Source organism: Zerene cesonia, chromosome 29, assembly GCF_012273895.1.
Source record: "Zerene cesonia ecotype Mississippi chromosome 29, Zerene_cesonia_1.1, whole genome shotgun sequence".
Lineage (NCBI taxonomy): Eukaryota > Metazoa > Arthropoda > Insecta > Lepidoptera > Pieridae > Zerene > Zerene cesonia.
In genome coordinates, this window is record NC_052130.1 from 82,187 (window position 1) to 95,439 (window position 13,253).

A 13,253-nucleotide genomic window follows, 5' to 3' on the forward strand; every position below is an offset into this window, starting at 1 on the left:
AAACTTTATTAACCAACTGTTACTTTTTAATTAAGTTGTGATTTCAAAATAAACTCAACACTCTGTGTTAAGCTCAAACGTTGCTCAACCAACATAAATTAAACATTTTAGACATTTTATAATTCATTTAATTAAAGAAAAAATTATCATGACTTGAGATTATCCACTGTCAATTTTAATGGTTTGTTATATGTTATGAATCGTCACTTGAATCCATTCATCCTACAGGCAGTAGCAATAAAGCCGAACCCGGTGCCGACGCCGCGGCCGGTGGCGCGCGAGGCGGCGTGGGAGATCCCCGGCATCGCATGCTACGAGCCGGCGGACGGCGTGCTGTACGCGCAGATGGGGCCTACCGGCGGCAAGCAGGGGTACTCCGCTATCACCGGTATGTGTGCCATCGACTTGTAGTACATTAGTATATACAAGAGGTACAGGTACAAGCAATCGTTCAAGGGTAATGATGCATCTTTGTTCGGATAAAATTTAACAATATAATTTTGCTCTATTTTAAGTAATCATATAAAATACAAAAGTATAAGCAATAAATTCAAATTGTTTGTTTAACAGCATGTTAAATGATGTATTTTTGTTTTTTCCTTTAATTTTTAAATTGATTGCTCTGATATTAAATCTGATAAGAAATCCATTTTCAATATAATATAACAAAATCAAAGGACCCAGAATAGGTCCCTGCGGGACTCTTATACAAGAAATCAGATTAAAGATAAATCTTTTGAAATTTTCTCTCTACCATTATACTTTTTAATGCCTCCAATGAATAACTAACCAGGTCACGTGGGCTGGGGAATATCCTGGTACATTAACGGTCTGCTGATCCCCGAGATCACCGTGGTGCGCGGCAAAAAGTACACGTTTGTGGTGGAGGGGGGCTCGGATCCGGCCGAGCCGGCGCGCTTCCATCCCTTCTACATCACTGACGACCCCGTGGGAGGCTACTACCATAAGAGCGATGCGGAGAAACAGGTAGCTATTATCAACAAATTATATCGTTGATTATGTAAGATAGACTTTACACTAAAGCACAAGCAAGACAGAAAATATGCACAAATGGCGGTCTTATCGCAAGGCATATATTTATTGTCAAAAAGTTAGACATGGTATAAAGATTGTATTGTCAGCACTAATTATGAATTATATATTTTGAAATTTTGTTTACTAAATATAATATATAATTCAATTGCAATAACGTCGCACTCATTGTTTTATATCTACACCCACGGTTTTCTATCGTCCTAATTTATCATTATTGATTGCCATATAATTTTTATTTAGAACGTAAGAATCTTCGCGGGCGTGCGCCGCACTCGCAGCGGCGAGTTAATTCCGTCCGGCGTGGGGCGCCTCTGCAACTGGACCCCGGACAGCGAGGGCCCCTCCGCGGACGAGTTCCCCAGCTTCGGCGCGTACCAGCGCTCTCTCACGCTCGTGTGTGAGGAAGGCAACCCGGGTGTCGTTACTTGGATCCCGGACAAGAATACCCCGGACACGGTCTACTATCAGGTAACAAAATGCCTTGCCAGGATAACTACTCCTGTTATCCTAATATTACTCCTGTTATCCTAATAATACCTAATTTGTTCTTATCTGTATATATTTTGAATGCACTTTTGTTGGAATATTTTGAGTTGCTATCTCAGTAGATCACATTTTATATACTTCATACTTATGTTTAACGTTTTATTTTGTTCTTTGCATGTTTTTGTTACGACTTCGATTTCATTATCATTGTCTTCCTTTCGAACCAATCTGAATGATACAATTGAATTGGTTTCTTTTGTAAATAATGCATCCATCTTTTTCTGTTTCAGCCCTTCAAATCTTCTTTCGTATGAGGTTTACTTACAATGCTCGACGGTGATCATTTTATAATTTGTTTCCGCTGAATGCAGTTATTTATGTTATTTTGTGTTTACAGTGTTTCACACACCGACATCTCGGTTGGAAAATCCACGTAGTAGATGAGTGCGACGAGACGGAGGCTCAAGAGAGCCGCGTGGTCGAGAGCGTTGCTCTCCCGAGCGACCTCGTAGGTGAAGAGTCCATACAGGTACAGAGCCGCGTCAAACCGGATTCTAACTTTTTAGATCAACGCAAGAAATTCGAGAAAATAATCAATACGAAACAAAATTATAACGATTTCAGTAGCGATAATGGTGACGACGGCCTCTCGGGTGAAGTGTACCCGGAACCTGATAGGTACAACGGACAGGAGTATGAATTGCCAATAAGCACTGGACAAATACAGGATGTCATAGAAGCGGTTGAAAGCTTAGAAGAAACTATGAAAGATGAAATCAAACGGAACTCTACTAAGCCCCAACCCCAGCAGTACCAAGTATACGAGGATGTCAAGGAGAGTTTCGTGCCTGAACATCCCATAAGAGGCGATGAGTACGTTATTGATTCTGGCAAAGTTCCTAACAGCTTTATGTTACCGCCGAGTCAGAAGCCGCAGACGCTACATGCAGTGATGCGCCCTAATTCTCCCAATAAGCCACCGGGAAATTTACGACCACCTTTCAAAAGACCAACACCTCCTGAGATCAAATTGAGGAGACCGTATCCTGCTTATCAAAAGAGCAATACGGGCTATCCTTTATCAATGCCTCATCCGCATATTAATCACGGCATGCCTAAAAAACAGAATAAGTACTCTAACAATCAATATCGACCACCTATGAACGGAAATAGACCTGCCCAGCTACCCCCCAATATTCCGCCCATGAAAGCGATGCCACCGTTGCATGGACCGCCCAAAAATATATTCCATCAACTATCTAAAAATGTACCTAAAGCCGCTAACAATGTTGGACAACCAATTATTTTAGGCAAGCCAGGTCCAGGTGTATCTTTTCCAACTCAAAGCCAAACTTTAAGTTTAGGCCACACTGATTTAATTGCTAATCAAGTAGTTAAAAGCCAAATAACGCTACCGGGCCCGAATGATGCAGTTGCACAGCAAAGTGCACCTCAACAGTATTTCAGTAAACCCGGACAAATAATACTTGGAAAACCAATGGATAATCCATTACCTTTGGAGCAACATATACCTCAAATGAAACCACACATTGTACAAGCATCCAATGACATTCCAGAGTATCATTCGCTTCCAACAACACAAGTCAAAATTGCTGAACAACCTCAAGCACAAAATGAAATTAAATCTTCAGACTTTATTGGACAATCGGCGGATCCTTCAAATTTCCCCCCAGCTGTTAACACAGGCTTCAAGCCCGATTCTATTGTGATTGAAAGCGGTTTTAAGCCTATTATCAGAGAACCTCTGATGGCAAGCGAAGATAAAATAGCAGAATACGAAGGTAACACAGCTAATAGAAGAGAGGATACAGATGTAGAAGAAGATTATGAAGAAGCTCCACAATATATTAACACAAACCATGCATATCCAAGCGATAAAATTACAGAAAGTTTTGAGCCTATGTTCATACCTTCTCCACCTGATCATTTATTGTCAAATAAAGACAAAACAAAGGAAGTGTTTCCGCGAAATCATGCTAAAGAAGATAGACCTCACCCAGTTTACGTAAAAACAGAGTCTGAACTCAACGCATTATTTAGCAAGAAAAATATGGAAAGAGATGTTCCATCTGATTTAGAAATGGAATCAAATAGACCCAGACCAAGTTATTTACCACCAGACCCAAAACTACCAAAAGAACACTCTCAAAAGCTATCCTTCAGTGATCAAACGTTCACCACCTACGATGGAAAAACAGTTTCTGCCGCGACACTAACAAGTGTACCAGAAATTGCAAAAATGAACACAAAACTGTTTTCTGCAAAATTACCTGCAAATAGCGAACTTATTTTAAAAACGCCACAATTCGGTCCTTTCATGGGTGAAATACCACCTCAAGTTATGGAACATTTAAAGAAAGATAACAATGGCGCTTCTCCTTCTTTTAAAGAATCAAAAACGACCCACCTCAAATTAGTAAATCCTTTAAACAGATATGATGAACTTGAAACCGATTTAAAAGCTGAGGGAAGCGAAATGCAAGAAACGGTGGATAAAAACAGTAACCCCGCTAAAAATGAAGACGACGACTTGGAAGACTATGAAGACTTAGACACGGCTGAACATCAACATAGACGAAAAAGAGACACAAAAGCAGCGCAGTTTGAAAGAGGAGAAGTCGAAGAACAAAGACCAATAACCGAGTATGGTGGTGACAATAACAAAATACATCAAATGGATTACGATTATCAGCTTGTAAAAGCCTCTGCATCGAAAGCGATAGAAAGCTGGGCCGTGCAAATCATATTATTAATGCTCTGGTATAGAATCTGTTAAGGATTTAATATGTAATATTTATTTATTTATTGGATTAAATTATTGGCTTGCCATCAAATGCATTTCATCGATGTAAGGCTGTGGTGTCCGTGACAACTCGCGCCTTCGAGCAGCTAGCTCCTTGACATTTCCCACTTCTGTTACCATTCTTCGCAATTGCAATTCAATACTCTCTTAGAATTAGTTTTTGTAAATATTTTCTACTTAATTATTTTAAATAATAAATTAGATTTTAATTATACAATTCTGTTTTATTTACCATTTTCTATTATAAATATTGATTACCAGCATAATTTATTATGACATAGTTATAACACTATTATGAAACACTTAAAATAATAAAATGTCATATTTTTGTAATCTTCATTCTAATTGAATATTACAAACATTAGTTCTAATAATATCAAGCGGAAGAGTTCCCATCATAAATTTTAAGACATGCTTAGAAATCTTAATCTATATGTGCGTTATCCCTGAGTACTGTATAATTATGTATATACCATGAGTGAGGCCAGGGCGGACCACTAGTCACTTAACATGAAGCAAGGTCTGTACACTGGAGATTTTCTTAGTAAGTCGTGTGAAGTTTGCGAGCGCCTTTTCATGTTGAAATTGAATATCAACTAACTTCAGAACTGATTCTCTTCGGCGGCCGCTGAAATTGAAACACATTTTTGTAATCTTAAATTAAAACATAAATTTATTTATTATTAAATTCACTTAGGAAATCCCACACGGCACGTTAAAAGAATATAATATCCTAGGCTTACTTGTATAAGATATCATTACTTTAGGAATATTGGGAAACAACGAAAACACTATTGGACACAATTAAAATATTCTGACGACCAATTTATGAATAATGCATAATATAACAATCGACTTAAACTTACTGTCTGTCCTTCAAAAGTCGAGCTGCAGCAATAAGAGTAAGGCCGGCGCGGTCAGTGACCTCCACGTTGCTCCCGTGCTTTACCAGTTCTTCTATTAGCTCTGTCTTTGATCCTTGGCAGACTGCAGCAGTATTAAATAGTTCACACAATATATTATTTAAATTACTTATACTAGCTTTTCGTTTCTTCTCCCTTCACGTAAAAAAGGAAACGATAGGCAGTCTCCGGGTTCCTTCCACAAAGTCATTGTTTCATGGGATATCCGATATAAAAACTATGCTATGTTTTTGCTCGGGTGTCAGATTATCTCTGTACGAAATATGCACCCCAAAAAGTACACTGGTTTAATCGTAAAGACAAACCGACAGAGTTACGTTCACTTTTTAGTTTTCAGTTTGAAGTTATATTTATCATTTATTTGTTTAGCAAAGAGCAATGTTCAAATACCTGCTCTAAACAGCGGTGTCCACCCATTACTGTCCCGCACGGTGACATCTCCGTGGCGCAAGACAAATTTCAAGATCTCCAAGTTACCCGAGTCTACGGCGTAATGCTCCATACGTAGCTGGTTGATATCTCGAAGCTTTTGTAACAAATGCGATGATATAAATCATTACGTTCCGAAAAAACGCGATTTTCTTTCATCCTCCTTTGAATGCGATTCTGCTTTTCTAAAGGATTATAAACTCGTAGCCTTAAAAATAAAATTACTTAAGAAAGTAGCGGCAAACTTTTATCGTGTTTTTAGGGATTGTTAGATATCTTTAGAGTTTGTCACGCTCAAATTTCAGAATTAAACTCTAATCAAAGCCACTTTGGATCAAAATATAAAACCATTAATTATCCCGGTTCGAAATACTAATAATAAAATAATAAATCTTGAAGTTCTTAAAAACAGATGACTATTTTGGAACATAATAATAGCAAGCAGGTTAAGGAGGATTTATTAGTTGTTAAAACAATCATAGCAGTCTAGTACATTAATTATCAATAATTATTTAATATTTTACGCATTATTATTCACATTGTTTTTTTCAAAGAAACCCATTACACCATAACCCAATAACACAAACATACCTCCGTATCAGCTCCTTTCTCCAGAAGTAGAGCTGCAATGGGCACACTCGCCGCCAGCACAGCCAGGTGCAGCGGTGTCTGCGCGGAGGTAGAGCGCTGATTCACATCCGCACCGAAAGTTAGCAGCAATTTGACCGTGTTTATTTCACCTTGAATACAGTTCGGAAATGCTCAATCTATTATAGCAATGGTACTCTAGGATATGCGTGTTTGTTTCAAAGCTTATAAAAATGTGAGTTAATAACGTCTACAAATTAATAACATAACATGTAATTGTGACGAAATGAAAATTTAACCGTTAATTATGTGAAAACATATAATTTACATATAATCAAATGAAGTTTTACACATATAGGCGCTAACCTCTTCTATTCTAATCCTAACCTATTCTTATTAAATCGGATAGTACTTAACAATTTGTAATATAATTCTAAACCAACTATAATAGCTTTATGAATATAACAAATATGCATACGTACTAGTACAAATATAATTTCAATTATATATTATATTGTTTATATTTTTATCCTACGTATATTTGTAATTATGTTGTACAAGCTAAGCGAGCTCTTATAATAAGTCTAATAAGTCTAATTTCCTATATTTAGAAACCTCTTGCCCCGCGGATGTTCGATTAATTATCAGCGAATAAAAGTGAATCGTATCGACCACGTACCTAAGAGCTATATAAAGCAGTAAAGCTATATGAAGTAAAATATTATTATAGTATTATATAATCTGTGATAAAGGTGTCCACCAAAGCAGTCATACCCTTCCTCACGGCGGTAGCGAGCGGAGTGAATCCATTATTTGAGTTGATTGCAGAGATCAGGATCGGCCGCTCTTCTAGCATTTGTTGGACCTGAAGCATTTCATTAAACGTGCGGTATTAAATAAATCAAAAGAACATTTTAATACAATGAAATCTGTTTTTTTAAAAACATCTATTGGGAATAAGCTATGTCTGTCTACAAATTCCCACCTAATGTTAAAAAATATAATTCTGACAATAAACAATGCTTACAAAACAATCTTAGCTTTAACTCTTTCGTTATTGTATGTACTTTTTTAATTGTGTATAGCATGAGAGGCGTAATCTTTTGTGAACGAGAAACCTTTTATGAAGGAAGGAAAAGATCATAAACCCTTCGACCGGCCATATTTCACTGTATTTTGATAAATGAGTCTATCAGCTCATTTCACATTTCCGGCGCTGCGGCACAATCACACATTGATCACACGAATGTTACCTGAGATTATCATCATATTTCAAGGAATAAGAAAGTATACTCAATGCATAATATTACATAGATTTTCGGTTTTTCCGTACTGCTGTACTATCAGAGTAATAGATTATCATATGATTTATGTTTGCGCGAATATTTCTGTGCTATATCTCCTGTGTTAGTAGGCAATAAGGAATGGAGAATGCTGTAATTAATTACTCCTTACTGTTAATATAAAAGCGAATATGGATTTGACTATAAACGGAAAGGTAGGGATCAATAAAGAAAATGTGATATACGTTAATGTTTTATACAGCGCGAGATATTGTTTGTAGCTTGTAGACGACGTTGTGTCGCATGTATGAAGGAATGTTAATTTATGATCAATTATTTGATTATATGGTTTTCTTAACTTATTTATTTTATATAACAATGAAAGCTAAACTTACACAATCACTTAAATAAAAATTTGCTCTTACAGTAGACGCATGCTATATTGACCAATTAAAAGTTAATTGTTTTTTAATTTGATTATTATACTTAAAAATATACATAAAAATCTTTCCTATATATAGATGTGTATAATAGGGATGCACCCAACTATTTAAAACCCAACTAACAAACCCAACTATATAAAAAATATAATTGAGTTAATACCTGGGGGCTTAAAACCTCTAATAAAACAGTTCAATAATAATTTAGCTACGTCCATATTCATCTTTTGTCATCAAACATGAAATATGAAAAGTATAATTCAAAAGAAATGTTGGATATTAATAAATTTATGTTTTAAATTATTTAATAAATTAATCTTCGCTACATTTGTGATATATGTAATGTAATGTAATCCATAGTTTGTTACCTACATTAAAAAAAATAAAATACATAGCGTCTACTTCTGCAGTATACATCTATCTTCTTGAATATGTCTATCCCTAAAACAAAATCGTATATGAGATAAAATTATTAACTTTTATTTCCGAAATCCTGACTATTAACGCAGCTCTCGTTGAAACGGAAGCCGTCACCATCTGCGTTCAACAAACGAGTCCTACAATCTCTTTGTAGCAAATCGAATTGGAATCCCATCGGGGTTCAATTACCAAATAATTGACAAAGTGGGCCTCATTAACGGACCAGCTGGCTCACGCTCGATACTCTTCGCAAATAATCTGATTAATGTTGCTAAAGTGCATTAAATATGCAACAAATAATAAGATTAGGACAATTCCTAAGTCATACAATTATGACTAATAGAATAAGATGGTGTTAAATTACTTATAATTCTGTAGTTGTTGACCCCATACCCTAATAATTTTGGATATACATAGACTAAATTATCGTGATTTCAATGACATACTTGGTTTTGGTTCCTATTAAGCTTTAGTTACGGAAGAGCAGATCCACTTGATAGAGGTTTTCTTCGTACGGTCCTTTTAAAAATATTGTATGAGTATGAAGTAAATAATTTTTTGTTTGATACATAAGGGCGAGTAAGAGACGAATAGAATTGTTATTAATCTATTGTTGTATTGCATAAGTTCTTTAAAATAACACAAGACACATATGACATAAGCGACACAAGATTTTTGAATGACATAATTCTCATTTTGATGTCGCCTACGAGTCGAAAGTTTTATCAAATTTGGCAAAAATGTAAACGATACGATGATGAATGCGTGGAACGTATTTACCATTGAGCAAATTTCAATTAAAATGAAAACAAGTACCTACGTAGCAAATAAAATCCCGTTCAAATTGAGTGCAGACGCGTCTCGGTTGTCGTTGACAAGTAAATTAATGTCTGCTAATTAATTCATTTACTCATTCACATCGCTCTGTAACAGCATGTTGTTTTGTTTTCATTCGTCAACTCCTTACTTTGGTGCCTTGAGTTATAGTTAGGCATTGAGTTGAAACAAAAATCAGCATAGTTAGCCATTTGGTTCAAACTCTTTTGATCATAAAGATCAACATTTGTTCGACCATTTGAACTACGGCGAACAAAAGCCAATTAGGGCTTTGATATTACCCTATAATGTATAATATTTACTTAATACTTTAGGAAATATTTGGAAATATTGCCAATTGTATTAAATACTATACAAAACACTATTTACTGATTAAATTAAACACTAATAAAAATGTTTTTTTATGACATGAAAACATGAAAACATGCTTTGCTCGCTTTTCGGCTGAAATGAATTAGTTAAAAAAACTCCTCATTTTGTAAATTAAACTGCTATAATATTTTTATCAGCCTTAGATAATTTTGAAATATGATTAATTCTAGTTTGAAAGCGAGTTAAAATCTCATTCATCAATTTTTTAACATACACACAAAGCTTAGAAAAGCGTATTAATATAGAACTTGTATAATGTATTATATTACGGGTAATTAATTACACAGCAGTATTGTTTGAGTACATTTTGCGTGACAGTACAACACGTATCTTCATAGTTTGGATAATAAACATATTCAGATGTATAGCTAAACCATCATGTGAAAAGTAACATATGATCGTAGAATTCTATAAATTGTTTTAATTCTAGAGATAGAGCGATGTGACAGACGTAGCGATCAAATAAACAGAGTCAGGATTCCTTTTTAACCTTGACGAAAACCTAAATTTGTTTTGATGAACGATGATATTTTAATTAATTGAAAAAATGGCGGGTGGTTGGCTTAAAGACACAACATTTAAAGTTCACAAGAGGTACACGTCTGAGTACTGCGTAATGGTAAACGGACACCAGCACCCGTGAACATTTGCGGAGGAAGAGTCTTTACAAATGCATGGTTCGCTATAAAGGAATAAGTAAAGGTTTGACGAGGGGCTTAAATGCATAACTGCGTTTAACTCATAAATAGCAACTAGTCCTAGAAATTTTACTACATATAATTAGGGAGGCATTTGCCTTTAACTCTAAGTTTTTATACCTGTTTAAGGTATCCACATCTAACTGCCATGCAGAAACAAATCGCACTGGTGCCGGCAGAGTCAGTGCTGGTCCACGTTTCATCAGACCATAGAGATTCGATAGGACCAGCTTGTTTTGGTCCTCTGGAGCTGTGGGAAATAATTAACGAAACGTGAAAGTAAAGGAAAAAGTTATTAAAGTTTTTAACAGCGAAAATAAATTGTAAAAATATCTAAATAGTTTTCCTTGTTCCTTTTGAGCTGGAAATGCTTATCATTAATAAGAAAACGTTTGCAAATGTAAAGGTAAGATATGAAATTGCATTGTTAGTAAGAAGAAAATTATATCTAATATATAAAATTCTCGTGTCACAGTTTTCGTTGCCATACTCCTCCGAAACGGCTTGACCGATTCTAATGAAATTTTGTGTACATATCGGGTATGTTTGAGAATCGGCTAACATCTATTTTTCATACCTCTAAATGATCAGAGTAAGGCAGAACAGCGTTTGCCGGGTGCAGCTAGTTATATATAGGTTTTACAATATGATAATGAATTAACAATACGTGTATCTATTTTAAAGGTTATAAAATGGAAATTAGTACAGAAACTACAGTAGCATCGAGCGCAATACTGAGCTCAAACTAATAGAATTATATAATATTTGCATAAACATGCAGTTAGAGTGTAAATTCTCGCAAAACTGAATATAATATACGATGTTCTCCGTTGGCTTAGTTTCTTATTGTAGCTAAGTTATTCAGCAAACTATGATAGTGATAATATACTATAAAAAGGTTTTTATAGTTATAGATACTATTACTAGCTGAAAATTTACAGATTCATATACCTTTTTAATATAGCAAAATCGATAAATTAGCGGAATTGATAAATTTCGGAGAGATTCATAGTTGCATAATAATTTATGTATTTCACCACGGGAACCACGGAAGGTAAACATCTCATTAACTGTTGTAAAAATAGCCTCTGGCTTTACATTATCTAGAGATCATATGTATATTATCTATTAGAAATGCTATGCCATCGAAAAAGCTATGCCGTAAAATGCTCTGTTGCGATATTTAAAAAAGACCCACAAACAATTACGCTTTCATAAACATAATAATAACAATAAGGTTTAGGATATATAAGAATGTAACATAATATATAATATCTACGTATGTCTATTGTTCTTGGCTGACTATATAAATAAACATTTGTTATTTTTATAATAACAATAATATTGTACGTGTAACGTGAGTGCATAATATATGATCTAAGCCTACATCATTTCGCCGTAATTTAAAACTTTTACGAGAATAAAAAATTAGTTATATCTCGAACCATCGAAGCAGAGGCAGGCTATAATAGCATAAACAATCCCATTCGGAGGGAAACTGTAGCGGAATAGCAAAATCTAAAAATAGAGTGCTCACCGTTTCTCGTCTCCCAAATCCTTTGTTCTAATCCCGTTTACTTCGTTACGGCCGATCGGCCAATTGCCTTTGACGGGAATTGAGTCGATATTTTGGAAAACGACTTCTCCGTCCACGTGCTTGTGTGTCGGCTTGAGGGACACTTTCATACGGAACTTGTGGGGGTTGCTCGGCGCTAGATTGTCGATTGTTTTCGTTGTTTTGCCCCCGCTGCAATGTGAGATTAATGTCGACTAGCTGTACGCCCCGGTTTCGTTCATGGTACATGTATAGCCTATGTCACTGAGTGAAGTTGCAGCTCTTTAATGGTGAAAGTATTTGAGATCCAGTGGTTTTGGCGTGTAAAGGTTACAAATATACAAAAGTTTCCTGTTTATAATATTAGTGTAGATAAACGAAACAGTGACAGATTACGTAATTACATATTCGGAAACATACTTATGCTAGTATAATGTACCTCGTTTTCTCTGCTAAGATAAGATTTCTCTAAACATTTTATAGTATAATGATAGATATGTATTTTGATATTGAAGTTCTTTTACTGAATTATGTTACTGCGTATTATCTTGGAAAATATATTGTTTAGTTATAATAAAACAAGGCATGCAACAATAGCAACACAAAGGCAAGGCTATAATAAGGCATGCAGTAAGCATGAATAAGGTAAAGATACAAAAACAAACAGACTCGATCAAATCAAAGTTTGTGTTGTACAATCTCCGTTATATGAGAGGCACACGCCAAAAAAATAGATTTATTCATACAATAAAACACGGCTGTAGTCGAAAGGGAGAACGGGCCCATAAATAACGCTGATAGAAGTCGTTCGAGAAAGTTTTAAAGCAGCAATTTTTGAAAACATCTGATGACAATTTTTCCGGCGAAATTGGACGAAGTTGTGTCGCGGGTCTGTTGTATGGTGGAGCGGCATCGACGCTTTTGTGACATTGTAACGTAAGTAATGTAGGAATATATGCGGTTAGGGCATTTGTTTATCTTAGAGTATGTTTTACATTTTCTAAAGATGGTTATATATGGATTTTTGTGCACACACGTGAGGATGGAAGCCTTCCTTCCTATGTACACTTTCATCTCTTAAGAAGTATGAATGTATAAATAATAATGATTATTGCACAGTAATCAAAACAATACTTATATGTAATTGAATCAGATTGATGAATTGAATTAAATCATTTCGTAAAAAAATAAGGAAAATGATAAACTCATTTTGATAATACCGATAAGGAATGTGTCGTCCATGAGATATAATTCGATGTCTCATCATATTACTTAGTCTGGCCATAAATACTGTTACACTTAATTATAAAAAAATATTACATTTGAATTTCGAATCTGTCAT

At 35.2% G+C, this 13,253-nt stretch overlaps 3 protein-coding genes across 4 annotated transcripts in view; 2 read left to right on the forward strand and 1 right to left on the reverse strand.

Annotated features, from left to right (window-relative positions):
- Window positions 1-2,310, forward strand: part of LOC119837915 (protein Skeletor, isoforms B/C) — a 56,780-nt gene extending 54,470 nt beyond the window's left edge. The window contains exons 11-15 of one of the 2 annotated variants that reach the window (XM_038363703.1): window positions 229-388; window positions 794-987; window positions 1,297-1,524; window positions 1,940-2,071; window positions 2,170-2,310. In XM_038363703.1, the coding sequence (XP_038219631.1) occupies window positions 229-388; window positions 794-987; window positions 1,297-1,524; window positions 1,940-2,071; window positions 2,170-2,175 (720 nt within the window). In that variant the 3' untranslated portion in view covers window positions 2,176-2,310. Of the gene's footprint in view, window positions 1-228; window positions 389-793; window positions 988-1,296; window positions 1,525-1,939; window positions 2,072-2,166 lie in introns of both variants that reach the window. The other variant, XM_038363704.1, reaches the window with a different exon arrangement.
- Window positions 2,277-4,580, forward strand: LOC119837916 (protein Skeletor, isoforms D/E-like). The gene has a single exon (XM_038363706.1). The coding sequence runs from the start codon at window positions 2,306-2,308 to the stop codon at window positions 4,337-4,339; it is 2,034 nt and encodes a 677-aa protein (XP_038219634.1). The 5' UTR covers window positions 2,277-2,305; the 3' UTR covers window positions 4,340-4,580.
- Window positions 4,581-4,867: 287 nt separating this feature from the next.
- The window catches only part of LOC119837977 (delta-latroinsectotoxin-Lt1a), a 9,814-nt gene continuing 1,428 nt past the window's right edge, over window positions 4,868-13,253 (reverse strand). Inside the window, exons 3-9 of the mRNA XM_038363789.1 lie at window positions 11,894-12,103; window positions 10,477-10,606; window positions 7,081-7,171; window positions 6,310-6,458; window positions 5,680-5,815; window positions 5,233-5,353; window positions 4,868-4,994 (exon numbers count right to left, since the gene is read on the reverse strand). Coding sequence (XP_038219717.1) covers window positions 4,868-4,994; window positions 5,233-5,353; window positions 5,680-5,815; window positions 6,310-6,458; window positions 7,081-7,171; window positions 10,477-10,606; window positions 11,894-12,103 — 964 coding nt within the window. The remainder of the gene's footprint in view (window positions 4,995-5,232; window positions 5,354-5,679; window positions 5,816-6,309; window positions 6,459-7,080; window positions 7,172-10,476; window positions 10,607-11,893; window positions 12,104-13,253) is intronic.